We start from the raw sequence: 16,123 nt of genomic DNA, 5'->3' as shown, positions 1-16,123 counted from the left end.
GGCACTTTCATTAACTGCAGTCTGTAGAAAACTTTATAGAGAATAATACACGCTGTGGACAGCTTGCATTGCATAATCAACGTTATTAAGCGTAAACAAGCAATTTTGTGTGCTGAGACCAAAGAGCGCAGCAAGTGTTCTCCTGAGCCGCAGAAAGCGTCACGTGGTCACATGAGTCATCCTATTATTAGCAAGTGAGTAAGAACATATGTGGCACATGCCAAGAGGAGTCTACGGGCACAGTGCTTGCTTCTTATGGTGAAGGCTCCTGGCAGCTCCAGTATGGCATGGGGTTGCATTTTCCTGGCACAGTTTAGGTTCACAGAAGACCCTGAGGGCTAAAGACAGACGCCAACACAGAGCCATTCTTAGCGAACATGATCAACAGGCACTGTTGTTTGTATACTTTCCTCTCATGGTGAATGGCTCTCAGCCTTAAGCACGACTTGTGTGCCAGCTAGCATGGTGCTGTGGGTGCCTCTGCTACCAATTAAGCCTATGAATAGTGCACAAAATTTCAAAAATCAGATTTGTACATCAGCTGGGTTATCAGCACGTCACACGTCCACATTAATGAGGAGGTCATATGGGCTGACACACCACCACATGCACCGCACATGTCTAATTAAAAAGACAATCTTTGGCGCAAAGTTACCTTCAGTGTTAACAAGCTAAAATAGCTCAACTAGCTTACTTTGTGTTGTAGCAGTAGCTTGATGTTTCTATGGTGAAACATTTGAAGAGCGCTTATGCTTAAAGATGTAGTTCGACATTTTCTGAAATACCTTCATTGCTTTCTTGCTTAGAGCCCTAACCCTAACCTTTGTAAGGTCAATATGGAGCTACTGCGAGCCGTCGGTTCGCTTGGCTTAGCACTGGAAACAGGGTGTAACAGCTAGCCTGTGTTTCCAGCCTTTGTGCTAAGCTAAGCTTAAAATTTACTGTACATATTATATTAATAATATAATTTTGAATAATAAGCACGTTACACAATAAAAACTGGACTGCATAGTGTAATAGTATAACTAAAACTCCACTGTACACTATACAGAAATATTGTATTAGCACACATTTTGAACGACCACACTAATTTGTTATGAATCATATTGTTATATACAGTATATTCACATTAGAAAAACACAAATGCCAACACATTCTGACCAGTCACCATTGGGCTATTAGCTATAATAACATGACTAGTGGAACCTGGCACTGTGCAGGAGAAATTATGGAATTAGCGCCGCTACAACCGCTATTAGCAGCCGATGAATGATGTTAGAATGCTGTGGAAGAAAATCTTTTATTTTCTACTCTGTATGTTATATTGTAAAACTACAACAATTCCCACTTCCATTATAGACAGGAAGTTAAAAGATAAAACTACGAAATCGGAGCACTTCCTTGTTGCTGAAACTGATAAAGGTCAAGAGGTCAGAGGCTAGTTTTGTAGTGTAACAGTATGCTCAAAAATGTAAACTCACAGATAGTAATTTAAGAGCTCTTCTTCTTCATGGATAATTAAGCCTTTAATGCTGTGTCACTTTGCCCACTGAGAAGGGATCTATTATCAGCTGGAAATGATTCCTTAATGTTTGCTTTGCTTTTACCTGTGACTTTGAGTTGTTAAATGGAGATAAAAAATCCAAAAAATGAGTAATTAGTGTATTGACTAGATCTATTAAGCCCATCACTGTTTTAAGAGCTGCCATGTAGCATCACATGAGTCACCACCACTCCGTCCGCTCTGCAGTCGTCTGTTGTTTGTCCTATCTTGATCATAAATGTTCCTTTTTTTAAATGGTCTTTTATTTTAGCTTTTTTTTTTTTTGGTTGCGTAACCGACGGCGCTCTTGCCACAGATAATAGAATTGATGCGGTAGGCTTACATTTTATTCCTCCTAAATAAGCTGAGTGGCTGTCAGTAACATCTAGATTTATTTAGTGGAGAAAAAAAAAAAGTCTATCCGCCCCCCTTTGAAGGGAACAGTTATTTTTGCACCCAGTGAACAGAAACTGGGACAGGAGAGGAAAAAAAGGACTTCCGCATCTCGCGTTAAATGGGTCACCTTGAGTGGAGCACTTGTCTATGTGGTCCTATCAGGAGCCAGAGAGAGAGAGACAGAGGGATGTAGAGGGGACACACGTTTCCTGTCTGAATGTTAAAGTCGTCACTGTCCCCTGATAGATCAAGGCTATTTCAAGTTTAACTCTGAAGCATTGGAGAACGCAGGCTGTCAGTCCACCTGTTGATGTACCCGGTGTGACTGGAGTCTTTTTCTGGAGTTCTTTCCGGTCACAGTTAACTACATTGTAATGCAAACAATGGCAGTCGTTGTCCATCCCAGGCTGATATATGTCTGTGTTTGGCACCTGTCGAGGCATATACCATAGGGTGAGCCCACTCTATAATCAAACAACTGTAAATGTTACTGTAAATAACCTGCAGGTCTGATTGCAGATAGAGATTATGTTGTGTAAAAAGCTATCATGCATGGATGAAGAAATGCCATTGCTTTTGGGCTTTGTTGGCAACAGATGGCACACTGCAGCAGGCCAGTTGGCCATTCCTATTCTCTTTGTGCCTCATGACGTGGCTCTTCATTGACCTATTAGTGAGAACATTTTAGTTTAGTTTGTTATACCAGCACACATGAACTAAAGGGCACATCCCTTGTGATAAACATTCGTACATCCTCACAAAATAAAATATACATCTACACAAATATGCATGTTTACAGTCTACAAGGTAACTTTTCCTTTACATCGCTGCTTACTCCTGTCCACTTTAAAGTCCACTCAGAGTTAGTCCACAGGGGTTGTCTCCAGTGACTTGTGGGGTCTTTTTGTTGCTATCATGTCGAACATCACCTGCAATCCTCTGTATAACCTGAAAAGTTTGAGTTGCAACAGAAACAAATTTGCAGTCCCTTCTTTTGTGTTTTGTTTGAGGTAATTTCCCTGCCGCCAACTGAGCTTTTTGTTTGCTTCACACTTAAAGCGTTAATCATCCCAGAGATCCACCAGGCTGTTATTAACAAATGTCACAGCCAAGCAGTTCACGTTTGATCTCCTTATTTGGACAGCGTAAATAGAGACATAACACGGGATCTTGGCATTATTCATTTGATCATGTTGTGCTCTGCGCAGAAGTCTTTTGACACAAAAGTGATGCCTTTAATGCTGGGTTCAGTGTTGTAGTTTGGCAGCATGCACTTCAAAACCGGATGAAAAATATGACAGTGTGATGCACGAGGGAACGTTACATAGCACCGGCATGACTGCATCCTCCAATGACTAATTGTGGCTTGGAAAATACATGAGGTGACTTGCTTTAATCAAGATTATGAACAATGAATAACTTAGTAATTTATTAAATGCCTTTTCTCATACCCAGTGGGTGATATTTACATAGTTATAAAACTGATGTATCAGTGCCTCCGCTTTGAAGATTTAATCACAACTTAATCGACGTCACAGCAGATGTTCTCGCAGATGTTTTCAAAGGCAAAACGCCTGCAGTGGCATAGCTGAATTTGGTGTAGCCAGAAGTGCAACATAAATGGAGGTTTGAACCATCAGAGAGCATCTGCTGCTGAGTAACTGTTTAAATGAGTTGGACAACTAACTAACTTTACAGGCAATAGACCACATTAGATTTATCTTCTACATCATTCTTTTAGTATCAGTTTTACTAAAGCATTATTTAGCCAGATAAACACATAGATACTGTACCTTAGGGTGCCCGACTTTAGGAGGTATCGAATAGGTAACCCTGTTTGACCCAAGTGCTTAATCTGTGCTATTCAGGTCATGGGAGAGGGAAAGCATGTTCATAGTAAATAATAATTTTCCCAGCTTGGTCTCTCTCCCACACAAATGAGCCTCAGAGTCCATCGCCACATGGGAATTCCTAAAGAGCTTAAAATAAAATGTTACACAGAAAGGTTGAGAGCAGCTGGTGTGCCGCACTGATCCCTCCAACATGAACATGCACACATAAAACTAACTTGAACAAATGAGAGATCAATGGGAACACAAGTGTGGTATTGTTGGTTTTTATACTGCATGTTTTCATTCCGACTGCAACGCTGCCTGTGGTTTGTACCGACTGAATGTGCTGCGAGCTGGAGCAAAGAATTCTAACAGGTTAATTTGGGTCTCTGAAGGTGTGAAGTTACTAGTCGGGTAGTTTTGGTGGCGTTTAGTGAAGGCGGGGGTGATGGGAGTGCTCTGTGTGAGGACTCACTTTTGTGCTCTTCACAACTCTTGGTGAAGGCGTTGGTGAAGTCCTCTGAAATAGTGCTGCACCTTCTTCTGACAAATCATTGCTTTCTTCGTCTTCTGCCATGACAAGTATGTGTGTTTACCGGCATGCTTCTGTGTCCAGTTCAGAGAGAGTAGAATAACATTTTGTAGTGTCTGCGATGTTTCCGAAGGGATGTTTTGAAGCGAATGGATGTAGGTTTTTGGAACTGAGATAAGACAAGCAAACAACAACCACCAAGTGAAATAAACCAAGTAAACAAGCCACCCAACACTTCATTTTAAGCTTCCTTTTTAATAAAGTGGTACTTTGTCATTCACCATCAAGTCACACATTATAAATTAGCCACTGAGAGACATATGGCCAGTAGAGAAACTGCATTTTAGCTTTGCACAAAGACTGGAAACAGCTAGCCTGGCTCTGTCCAAAGGTTAATAAAAGATCAGCCTATAAGCGCCTCTAAAGCTCACTAATTAACACGTTATATCTAATTTGTTTAATCCGTGCAAACAGAGATGTTAAAACAACAACTTGTAGTTACATGGTGGAACTATTTCTTGACCAAATGTAGTGACTTCCTGGAGGTTACCAGGCACCAGTGTGCAGAAGTGAAGAGTTACATGTACAGCATATACAATTTTCAAGACTTCTGATCCTGGTGAGTTGAAATGAAGATTTAGACATATAACAGGTTATTTAATTGATACCCTGCAGCGCATCATCTCCCATGCGTGTGCACAGTACAGTGATGCTCATGAAGCTGACCCTGCTGTGAGTCATCTTGTGTTTCTCCGCGCTGGGAGGAGGGCTCACTGTTCACTGTGATCCATGTTGGAGTGGTGCGATGCTGCCTTTGGCTTTCTGAGGGGGGGAAACTGGAGCACAGCTCTGAGCCATAGGCAGAAATACCAGGCCTAACTAGGACATGTCGAAAAAACGGGGCTAGTGGTGGGGCGTCTCTCACAGAGAACTTCATGGAGCGACTGAGTGACTCAGTGGTGATTAGTCCTGAATTTCTTTGTTTGCTCCATGTATTGTTGACTATTTCACGTCACTCAGGCCTGTAAACAAGTGACAAAGATGGTTTTTGCAGGATTGTTTCATAAGCTATACATTCCAGGTGCCCCAGTCCTTTTTGCATTACACTTCAGCTGCATTCCAGCTAGACTAGTGGTACCCCATTTTTAAATGGGGCAAATCGGTATTTAATTAGGTGTCTGACTGAAACATGTTTGTTTTACAGATTATATCTTTTTAGCCAAAGCCCATCAATTGAATGTAAAGCTGTGTTGTTTACTTATTATCACTAGTATTGGCAGTAGTAAAAGCAGCAATAATAATACTGTTATATGTGTTTTCATCTCTGCTGTTGTGTTGTCCGTCTGTGGTGATGTATTGACCGCGGCAGTAAACAGTAGGATTGATTTCTCACTAGTTGCTCTGTGTTTTTGTTGCAGGAGACCAATGAAATTGTGGCCATTAAGAAATTCAAGGACAGTGAAGGTAAGAGGACAATATCAGAGAACACTCCTGTGTTTGTATTGTCAAACTTCATGATCTTTATTTCTGTTGGGATGCATCCCACCGTCATCACCACATGTAAGCCCAGCGTGATCCTCATTTCCCCCTCTGTCTCACCTCCACGCAGAAAATGAGGAGGTTAAAGAAACGACGCTACGGGAGCTTAAGATGCTCCGCACCCTCAAGCAGGAGAATATTGTTGAGTTGAAAGAGGCCTTCCGCAGAAGAGGAAAGCTATATCTCGTCTTTGAATATGTGGAAAAGGTAAGCTTCTTCTTCAGACTTCCTTTATGAGGTCTACATGTAATGGCGGTGGTCATCTTGATTTTTTGGTGATGTGTTTTTCTCTTTTAGAACATGCTTGAGCTGCTTGAGGAGTTACCCAACGGTGTGCCGACTGAGAAAGCGCGCAGCTACATCTACCAGTTAATCAGAGCAATTCACTGGTGCCATAAGCATGACATAGTTCACCGGGGTAACATATCCCTTTTCTTACTTTTTTCTTTTGACTTCATTAGGACACATAGTAAAAAACACAGAGAGGGAGAGAGTGTTAATGAGGCAGAGAAGAGACTTTGTGGCCGTCTTTGATCCTAAACTGGAAGAGGCTCATGCAGGTCCACAGACGGCTGCACCATCACTGGGCACCATCTGTGCTTAGATTTTGAGGAACAACTAGAACCAATACTGAAAATAGTATAAATGTATATGTCTGACTATTCTCCTCTGATGAAACAGTGGCTAGGTTTTCTGACGAGTTGTAACCAACCACTCTGTTGTTCACAACATGTGAGCTTTTGCACTAATCAGTGGCAGCAGAGCAGGAAACCAGATGGCCCATGTGAGCTTTTGGCACACTGAATGCAACAGAGCAGACATCCAAATGGCCTGTGGTACACCCAGGCACACATATGACATATGTGTTATAGAGGGATTTGATGTATAAGTTATGGTCCGTCTTTTCTGTGAATTTTCACTGACAGAATTTGGTTTCTTGGATTCTTTGTTGCTGCTTTTTACAAAGATACTGTACATTTAAAAGAATTGAGTCTTTTCATTGGGACAGATGAACATGTGTTGGCAGGAATGATGGTAGTGATGATGTAACCATGATGCCCCTCGCCAGCTTATGGGTTGTCTTCCTCCCCATCTGTGTTCTTCTTCTTCAGACATAAAGCCAGAAAACCTTCTCATCAGCTCTGATGACGTCCTCAAGTTATGTGACTTCGGTGAGCACCTCTATCAAACACTCACACTGTAAGAGCTTTAAGGAAGGTGGCAAAACAGTCAAAGCTGTGATGTAAAAGGAGTATTTTCAACATAGACTATATTTGGCTGAAACCAGTTCTCCAGGAGGGCAGCAGGCAGGCTTCATCCGGTTATCTAAAGCTTTTGTGAGCAGCCCTCTCTCCTGGTTGTCAGGCTGCCGCTGTGCATTCTTCCCTCATCGCAATTAATGAAACGTGTCGGAAAACAAGAGGCCAATCACGCTTCGATTCAATCTGGTAGCACCACAACAAAACGGAGGGGGAAACGGAAAACACGGCGCAGCCAACATCATGTAGGCAATCTGGAGTGAGAGACTGAAGACCTGCTGTTTGCTCTGTGTCAGCCAAAGGCATTGAGATAACAGACATAGGCCAAACAGACTCTGCTGTGGAGGTTTACATTTGGGACTATGTCTTACTGCACATTTATTCTCATTGTATGTTGTCAGTGCGAGTTAAAGAAATACCCAAACTGAAAACAGCTGCTTTAAATGATTGCATCAGTGTATTTCAGATTGACAATTTTTCCCGTTCCATGAAGCAATTATTAATGCAGATACAGATAAAGGGACAGAAAATGATCCTGGACATTTTCACTCTTCAGGACTTTAGTTTTACTAGTGGGGATATTTCCTTGGCATTTTTAAAAGAATAGTTTGGCATTTTGGGAAGTATTTATTTGCTTTCTTGCTTAGAGTTAGATAAAAGATTGATCCCACTCTCATTTCTGTACGCTAAATATGAAGCTACATCCAGGAGGTGGTAAGCTTGGCTTAGCATTAAGCATAAACATGAGGAAACAGACAGCCTTGCTCAAATATCCACCTACCAGCACCTCTAAAGCTTAAAAAATTAAGTCAAGATATGACGTGTTCATAAGGAAGCTTTAGAGGTGCTGGTACTTTGAACAGAACCAAGCTAGCTGTTCTCTCAAGTTTTCAGTCTTAATGCTGAGCTAAGCTAACCACCCACTGGTTCCAGCTTCATATTTAGTGTACAGACATGAGAGTGGTATTGATGTTCTCATCTAACTCTGGGAAAGACTGCAAAAAAGCGTATTTCTCAAAATTATCAAAAGGAATCGAGATTTCTTTATCCAAATAGTTAAGATCTGTATGAGAGGATATGTGTTAAACAATATCCAGGAATAAAGGGATAGTTTTACATTTTGGGAAACATGCTTATTCATTTTCTGGCAGAGAGTTAGATGAGAACATTGATAGTGCTGTCGTATCTTACAGTTAATATAAAGCTACAGCCAGTTAGCTTAGCTTAGCACAAAGACGGGAGAGGGAGAGAGAAAGGGAGAAACAGCTAGCTTGGCTCTGTCCAAAGGTAAACAAAATCGGCCTACCCACTAAAGCTCATTAAATAACACATTATATCTTGTTTGTTTAATTAATACAAAAATTGAAATGGAAAAACTACTAAAAAAGTTCTTTCGATCGTTCGATCTTCTCATCTCACTCTTGGAAATTAAAAAAGCAAATAAGTGTATATAGCCATGCTCCAGGATTATGAATTGAGGAGACGAATTCAGTTAAACAGTATCCGGCATTATTATGACTACTTTTGTAATGTGCAATGTGTCACAAGAGGGCTTACCATTTCTCTATGCGAGTGCAGCTTTTCCCAATCTTAACTACTTTATAACTTATACCTCTGAATCATAATGAGCGTCCAGAGAGGTGCCCGGCTGTAATCCTTTTTAGGCGTCTCAGCATGTAGAGCATATCAAAAAGCTCCTCATTATACAATATTGCTTCCTCTGTCTTCTCTTGCCAGGCTTTGCACGTAATCTCTCTGAGGGGACTGATGCCAATTACACCGAGTATGTGGCCACTAGATGGTACCGCTCTCCAGAGCTCCTGCTCGGGTACGTCTGGTATTTTTTTTTTTAGCCTTGTCCAGGAGCTCAGTCACTACACTGACATATCCTTTTAGTGGCTATTCTTATGCCTGGCTTTGATCACCAACCCCTTAAATCTCTGGTCCCAGGGCTCCTTACGGGAAGGCAGTGGACATGTGGTCAGTGGGCTGCATCTTAGGAGAGCTGAGCGATGGGCAGCCTCTGTTCCCGGGAGAGAGTGAGATCGACCAGCTCTTTACCATTCAGAAAGTGTTAGGACCCCTGCCGCCAGACCAGATGAAGCTCTTCTATAACAACCCCCGCTTCCACGGGCTGCGGGTAACACTCTTTACCACAACCCTCACTATGGTTCACTCTGCTGACCCATCCCCTCCATGTTGCTCTTATTAGCTCTCCTGTCCTTTTCTTCCGTCGCTCTCGACTTGATCGTCTCTCTCTCTCTCCTTTGCTGTCTCTTCCTCTTTTTCGTCTTTGCTTATTTATTTTCTCTCCCTGCTATGTCTCCACACTCTCTGCTTGTTTTGTTTTTTTCCTCTTCCCCTGGCTGAGTTTGCTGTGCCGTGACTGATTGGATCACAATGACTCATCGTGTATCATGTATCCTGTATGCTCTGTGAAGGGAGGCTGTGATAAGTCTTATGTGGCAGGCTGGTGGTACAACAGACCTGGGTCGTCCTTCCCTTCCCCGGTCTGCCCACGCCTCAGGATATAATTATTAGTTAGCAAACTGCCCCTCTGTGAATACCTGGCAATGAATACCCGCTGATAAGGACCCTGCTTCATATTCTGCATTTTAAAAAAGTTTGGACACTTGTGGGTATAAAAATTGGTTAATGGGTGTAGGAAAATTTGGCGGTACGAAGCCTAAATTCTTGTCTGAATTCCAGCTCATAAATACATGTCAGTTACTTTTCTACCGAACTGCTAGAAAAAAAATATTCTCCATAACTCAAGAATTGATGACCATATTATAGGTGACACTTTTGACTCAAAGGTCAAAGTTCATTATGACCTCAAAATAGGTTTTTAGACATAATTTAAGAAAGATTTCACACACACATGTTGACTGGGACGACACAATGAGTAAACAATAACTAGCACAGTGCGGGCTTTCCTCCATCTCGTCCATTCTGCCTTTCACTTCCTGCCTCATTCTGAATTCCGAGCGCCATCGTAATCACGTGACTACAAACAACATATTGGAGCGCGCCTAGCTAATCGTGATCCTGTAAGTGAGTTTCTAAAAATGCCAGGAGAAAACAAAAACACCACATTTTGTGAAGCTATACTCTACAAGAATCCATCTTAACATAGTAATCAAGTACATGTGTATCTGTTATACAGCCAATACATCTATGATAATCCTTCATTAATCAGTTCAACTATGTATATTCACTGGAATGATACATATCATCAATACAGGGATAACTTCCATTTAGCCAAAAAAATACACCAATTCCCTCCAAGTATTCACTACATATATATAGTATATATAGAGAGTCTGGACAGACATGGATGTAAACTGCAACTTGACTGGTTGGCGGAGGCATACAACCACAAGGCAGTAATGTAGTTCAAATATTAATGCATCAGACCAGCAAGAAAACCACACAACACTTGTGAGTGAACGCAGGATGTTTGATCATTGTTTTATCACGTTTGCCACCTACGATGCGCTTTCTGCAACTCTTGGAAATGTGTGGTGTAAAAAGAACAGCTTCTGGACGTTTTTTGGCAGCAGATTCACAATAGTCAGAATAAACATCAAAAATGAAAGGCTGACATAGGAAGAAAGCACATGCAACAGAGCTCTTGAGAGTGACCTTCAAATTAATTATGGTTTGAACTCTCCTCCTGTTTTTTTCTTCCCAAAAACCTTTTCTAATAAATTAGATTTGTGGATCCGAGGAAGATTAGCGACCCCTGCATGGACGCTAATGGGGGTCCAAATAAAGAATAAAGTATCAGGCTACAAAGCAATTATGGAACCAGCCTTTTTAATAAACATATTGATCCTGTTCCTATCATTGACAGTAATGCTGTTACCCTAAATTACAACAGCATAGAGCATGGCCCTGGCCACACTGATAGAAAACCTTTCAAATCTTCTTACTGACCTTGAAGGACTTTAGTTTCCTGCAGAAAACAACCTGGATTGTGCCTTCTTAAGCACAGCATTAAAGGTGCCTTATTATACTAATTTCAGCTCTATATTTTTATTCTGGGATTGCACTAGAGTAGCTTTGCCTACAAAAACATGAAGAGTAGTCCTGAACAGAGCGGTCCAATAACTTAGACAGACTGAGCGGGTGGATGAGCATCCCTGTACTTGGTGCGCGTGCTGTGCCTGGATCAGATGACCAGCTGGGGGCGTGGCTGAGTGCAGTGACTGTATAGTTGTGACATCACAACCTTACGGAAGTCCTGACGGCTCGTTTAAAGACACCGTTTCTGAATATGGGATGTGTGCATTTCTCCGAGGATTGAGCATTTTGATACTTTCACAGTATTCATACGGCACCTAGACCTGCTTTATAATCAAAAAAGACATGGAAATCTCATTTTCTACAATATGGGACCTTTAACACTGTTCAATTTCATATCAATATTTGTATTAGGAAACTATTTCAACCTGCTAATTTTTGATGAGAATTGGTGATGCTCCCTCTTTGCCTCCCCCCTTTGAGGGTCAATAACCTTTGTTTTACTAATATTAAAGTTGAGGTAATTAACACCACTAGCAGTTGTACAGGTGGCTGATATTGCTGGTCACCAAGTAGTGATTATTCGATCATTTATCACTTGGACATTTGTTGTGGCTACATTTTTGGCTGTACTAATATCCACTGTTTCATGTTGTAGTTCCCTGCTGTGAACCACCCCCAAACCTTGGAGCGAAGATACCTGGGAATTATTGGCGGAGGCCTGCTCGACCTGCTAAAGGTAGGTATCACTGGCAAAGCTGCTCTGCTGCGGAGATGTTTTTATTTCTACCTTTTCTCTTGTTCCCGCCATTATACGCCATCATGAAAAGATACTCTGTCACCATGAAAACTCCAATTTTCATAAACTAGACATCTTATAATTGCATCATTATCATCGTGTTTACGTCGTGACTACATGATGCCTCTTCACTGCTTCAGCATCTCTCGGCTCATATCCTAGTTCCAGCACTGCTGTTATTGCTGTGTCTGCACTGTAAACAGGAGCTCCGTGTCAAGAATGTGGGCTGTGCTTGTGCACTTGCGCTTTTCCCAGCAGATAATGACTCACAGCTAACATAATGTCATCTCAGGACTGACTTCAGCAAGGACAGGCATCGCTCTCTCGTTACTAATCAGGCTTTCTTGAGTTGAGTTTAGATATTCATTTAACAAAATGTGTTTGCTAATTGCTAACGCAAAGCAGCCTGGCTTGTAAAGAGTCTTATTCGTTCTGTCCTGAGAAAGTGAGAAAAGTAGCTGCCACTGTAGATTTTAGTCATATAAAGAGTTCACAAACTTCAGTTCAGGTTTTATTTTGGGTGCATTCATACAGGATTCAGCTTTCATTAAAGCTTATGGAGACACGGTATTAAAGATGTTTATTTCAGTAACAAAAAAGCAAATGTCACAAATCATATTTCACATCATTGTTTGGCTTGTTTGGTGACTGTAGGACACAATTAAATGTAGCAGCAGCCTGACTTTTATGATAATGGCGATGACTCATAATAGCATGACTGTTCCAGTTTGCTTGCAAGGTCTGGATGTTCGCGGTGTCTCGAGGACTCACGGGCTCCCTCTGTGTGTTTGTGCATTAGAACCTGCTATTGCTGAACCCGACAGAGCGCTTTCTCACAGAGCAGAGCCTAAACCACCACGCCTTCCAGACCCTGCGGCTGGTGGAGCGGCCTGGCCCACCCACACCTACACCTGTACGCTCCTCCAAGAGAAAACCTCACCATGGAGACAACACCACCCCCAGCAGGTCAGCAGCGAGCACTATAGCGAGTTTAACCTTGTCAGTATCTCCCCGTTGTTCAGATGCATAAGTTAATGTGTTTTTTCTTATGCAAATGTGACCGGTTGTTTTCAGTCAACAGCTCCCTGAGGACCATTATCTGCAGCAGTCACTGTGTAGTGACATTTTTGCAGAATGTATTGCCCTTTGTTTGAGACATTTTCTGTTTGGTTTGGTTTTATTCAGTCACAAAACAATCTGCAAATAACACACTTTTATTTTTTATATGACAGACTCAATCCAACATGAAACATGGACATACAGAAACACAAAATGAAAGAAAGTAAAACAAACTATAAACAGCATATAAAACAAACAAGGTATATAAATATAAATTGTACATTTTTACTACAATACTAAACATATTAACCCATCTCTACTCTTTCCATTTCATTAAATAAAACATTTTACACCTGTTTTTAAAAGCTGTAATAGATAGATTCCGAAAATATCACGTCACCTTATAAGCTGTTCCAAATTTTAACTCCCACACGTGGAAACGATTTAGATCCAAAAGAGCCTTATCTATGAATTGTGGCTGAATTTTGACTATGTAACTCCGTTGCGGGTGACATTAAGAACTCTGCTTCGAGCAAGTTCACTATTTAAGACAAAAAAATTGCAGAAAAGTGAGAGTCTGTTGTCCACTTGCCATGTACTTAATTTCGACATTACTTGACTACGCATGTCTTCTAATTCAAAGACACATTTTGAACTCATGAAGAAAGCTGAATCGTCAGCATACAGAAAGAGCTCACAATCAACTACATATTTAATATCATTTACATATATTAGGAAGAGTAGGGGTCCTAAGATTGATCCCTGTGGAACACCACAGATGACCACTCCTGGATGTGATAAGGTGAAATTGATATCTGAATATTACTTGGTTATGATTTAAACCAACTAACTTAGTTATCACACCCAATTGCCTACACATTAAATTTAATGTTTGATGTACAGTATGTTGATGTTTTCCTCTGCTCTTGCTCAGGAGCCATGGGGGAAAGAGCTCAGGAAGCCACCGCTCCAGCAGCAGAGAGTGCTCTAGCTTGCCCCGGCATGAAGACCTCCACCCCAGCAACGATGGCTTTCTCAACGGCAACATGCCTGCAGCAATCAACCTCAGTCCCACTCTGCATCCCAAGAACTACCAGCCGCAGATCTACAACCACTCCACCTCGTGCAACATGGACCTGGCCAGCAGCAACCTGCCTCATCTGCTCAGCCCTGGGGAAGCCAAGAGCAAGGGTGACTTCGAGATGAATCTAGGGTCCAAGGTGTCTGACGGCCCCGGAGCCAAGTACCTCAAATCCAACTTCCGTTCACAGCAGAACCGCCATTCTTTTGTGGAGGGGAAGACCAACACGCTTCAATCGGGGGAGAAACACAGTCGACACAGCTACATGGAGTCCCACAGCTCCACGCCCTCGTCCTCCAAGTTCGCCTACCTGAACTTGTCCAAGAGCTACGGCACGCTTAGCGATGCAAAGTCAGTGGGGAACTTAAATGATGTGCATCTTTATGCTGATGAGCCTACATCCCGCTATTTTCCCTCAAGCTGCCTAGACCTCACAGCCCCGAGCAGCCCAGCAGCGCGCCGGGTGGACAGACTGGGACCCGGCACAGTTGGCAGAGGAAGCATGCGTTCTGACAGAGAGAGCAACACGCTGGACTCATCCTACAGGCGCTCCTCCACCCGCCACAAGGCCTCAGAGGAGGCCAAGTCGCCAGATGCTCTGGACCCTGGGGAAAGTGGCATCGAAAGGAGCCACGCTCACTCTCTGTCCGCCCCACATGACCCTCTGTCTTACGGTCAGGGATACACCAGCCCCTTCTCCTCCCAGCAGCGGCCGCACCGCCACTCCATGTACGTACGGAGGGACCACCAGAGGACACACGGGGCAGATGAGGGGCTGTCGGTGGGGCAGGGCGTTCCCACCAGAGCCAGCAGCCTCCAGCTCCTCTCTCCACAGCTGCAGCACCGCACGCTGCCTCGCCACTCTGGGGGCTCCTCCAGAGAGGAAGACATGAGTAGGGTCAGTCAACAACCCACATCAAACCTCTCCAACCTTAAGGAAAGCCTAAGCCTACATGATCTAATCATATCAAATGCCTACACCGGGTTGTGTTGGATAACTCTTCCTTGGTCTCAGCTTCTACAACAGTGCAGCCAGGATTTATTCTGGTGGCATCTGAAAATATCATGATCTGTGTTTAGGTTTTCAGCCAGATCTTGTTTGTAGGAATGGCAGAATTGACACAACTGCAGCTTCATTCTATGAACATTGCAAGTGTTAAGAGTGTGGCTTTCTTGTTAGGATATACGGAAAATACAGTTACCTGTATATTTATATATACTGTATATACACATATAGTATATATAGTGTGCATGCATTTGTATGTGTGCGCTGTGATGCTAAGCTCACGTCATGCTTCATCATGTCTCCATTAACAGAGCGAACAGGCACCCACTGAGGTCACCCACAGCAGACCCCCAATAAGGGACTCCACAAGGGACAACACAGCATCTTTTCACACACAGCGGCAAAAAAGCGAGGTCCGACATTCTGCCTGCACCCACCATTCCCCACCCACATCCGCACTCTCGGTAGACTGGATGTGGGTGGATACTGCTGTCATGAACTGCTCTCTCTCTCTCTCTCTCTCTCTCTCTCTCTGTCTCTGCGCATCAGATGCCTCTTCATTTTCTCTGTGTGCTTTGCTTCCCTTTAATGTGACTACTTATGATAGCACAGTCAAGCTTGTCACCGGAGCACATTTCAGTTTGATTCTGGAATACATTTTTAGCCTCTACAGATGTTGTTTTATTATAATGACCCCTTGTAAATCAATACGCCTCCCCCTTTTGTTCTGTTTCTTTCAGGTAAATTAAAAATATCAGCTCAGATAGAGAGGCATGCAGAGCAGTTGGCCTTTAGTTTTTTATGTGACTAGGTCTTCTGTTGTGACTCAGGTGGGCTTATATCATGACCAGCAAACAGAAGATGGGGGCTCTTCCAAAGAGAACCGTAACATCTACAGCGAATCCATGCCTAGGAGGGTGGGCAGCTTCTACAGAGGTTGGTTGAGTCAGACGGATATCTCTGGCCGTGTCTTAGCTTCTTTCACTGCACTGTGGAGATCAAGATGTGTGTTCAGTTTTAAGCATCAGACACTGTTCACTGCAGAGACAAA

General features: G+C 42.7%; 1 protein-coding gene across 1 annotated transcript in view; it reads left to right on the top strand.

The window, feature by feature from the left end:
* LOC139287600 (cyclin-dependent kinase-like 5) overlaps positions 1 to 16,123 on the top strand; it is a 28,639-nt gene that overhangs the window by 8,963 nt on the left and 3,553 nt on the right. The window contains exons 3-13 of the mRNA XM_070908711.1: positions 5,722 to 5,767; positions 5,913 to 6,049; positions 6,140 to 6,260; positions 6,955 to 7,014; positions 8,839 to 8,929; positions 9,052 to 9,241; positions 11,786 to 11,866; positions 12,726 to 12,892; positions 13,920 to 14,906; positions 15,386 to 15,485; positions 15,903 to 16,008. Of these exons, the coding sequence (XP_070764812.1) occupies positions 5,722 to 5,767; positions 5,913 to 6,049; positions 6,140 to 6,260; positions 6,955 to 7,014; positions 8,839 to 8,929; positions 9,052 to 9,241; positions 11,786 to 11,866; positions 12,726 to 12,892; positions 13,920 to 14,906; positions 15,386 to 15,485; positions 15,903 to 16,008 (2,086 nt within the window). The remainder of the gene's footprint in view (positions 1 to 5,721; positions 5,768 to 5,912; positions 6,050 to 6,139; positions 6,261 to 6,954; positions 7,015 to 8,838; positions 8,930 to 9,051; positions 9,242 to 11,785; positions 11,867 to 12,725; positions 12,893 to 13,919; positions 14,907 to 15,385; positions 15,486 to 15,902; positions 16,009 to 16,123) is intronic.

Source organism: Enoplosus armatus, chromosome 7 (genome assembly GCF_043641665.1).
Source record: "Enoplosus armatus isolate fEnoArm2 chromosome 7, fEnoArm2.hap1, whole genome shotgun sequence".
Lineage (NCBI taxonomy): Eukaryota > Metazoa > Chordata > Actinopteri > Centrarchiformes > Enoplosidae > Enoplosus > Enoplosus armatus.
The sequence above is the reverse complement of the archived record's forward strand: the minus strand, read 5'-3'. Positions and strand labels throughout refer to the sequence as shown.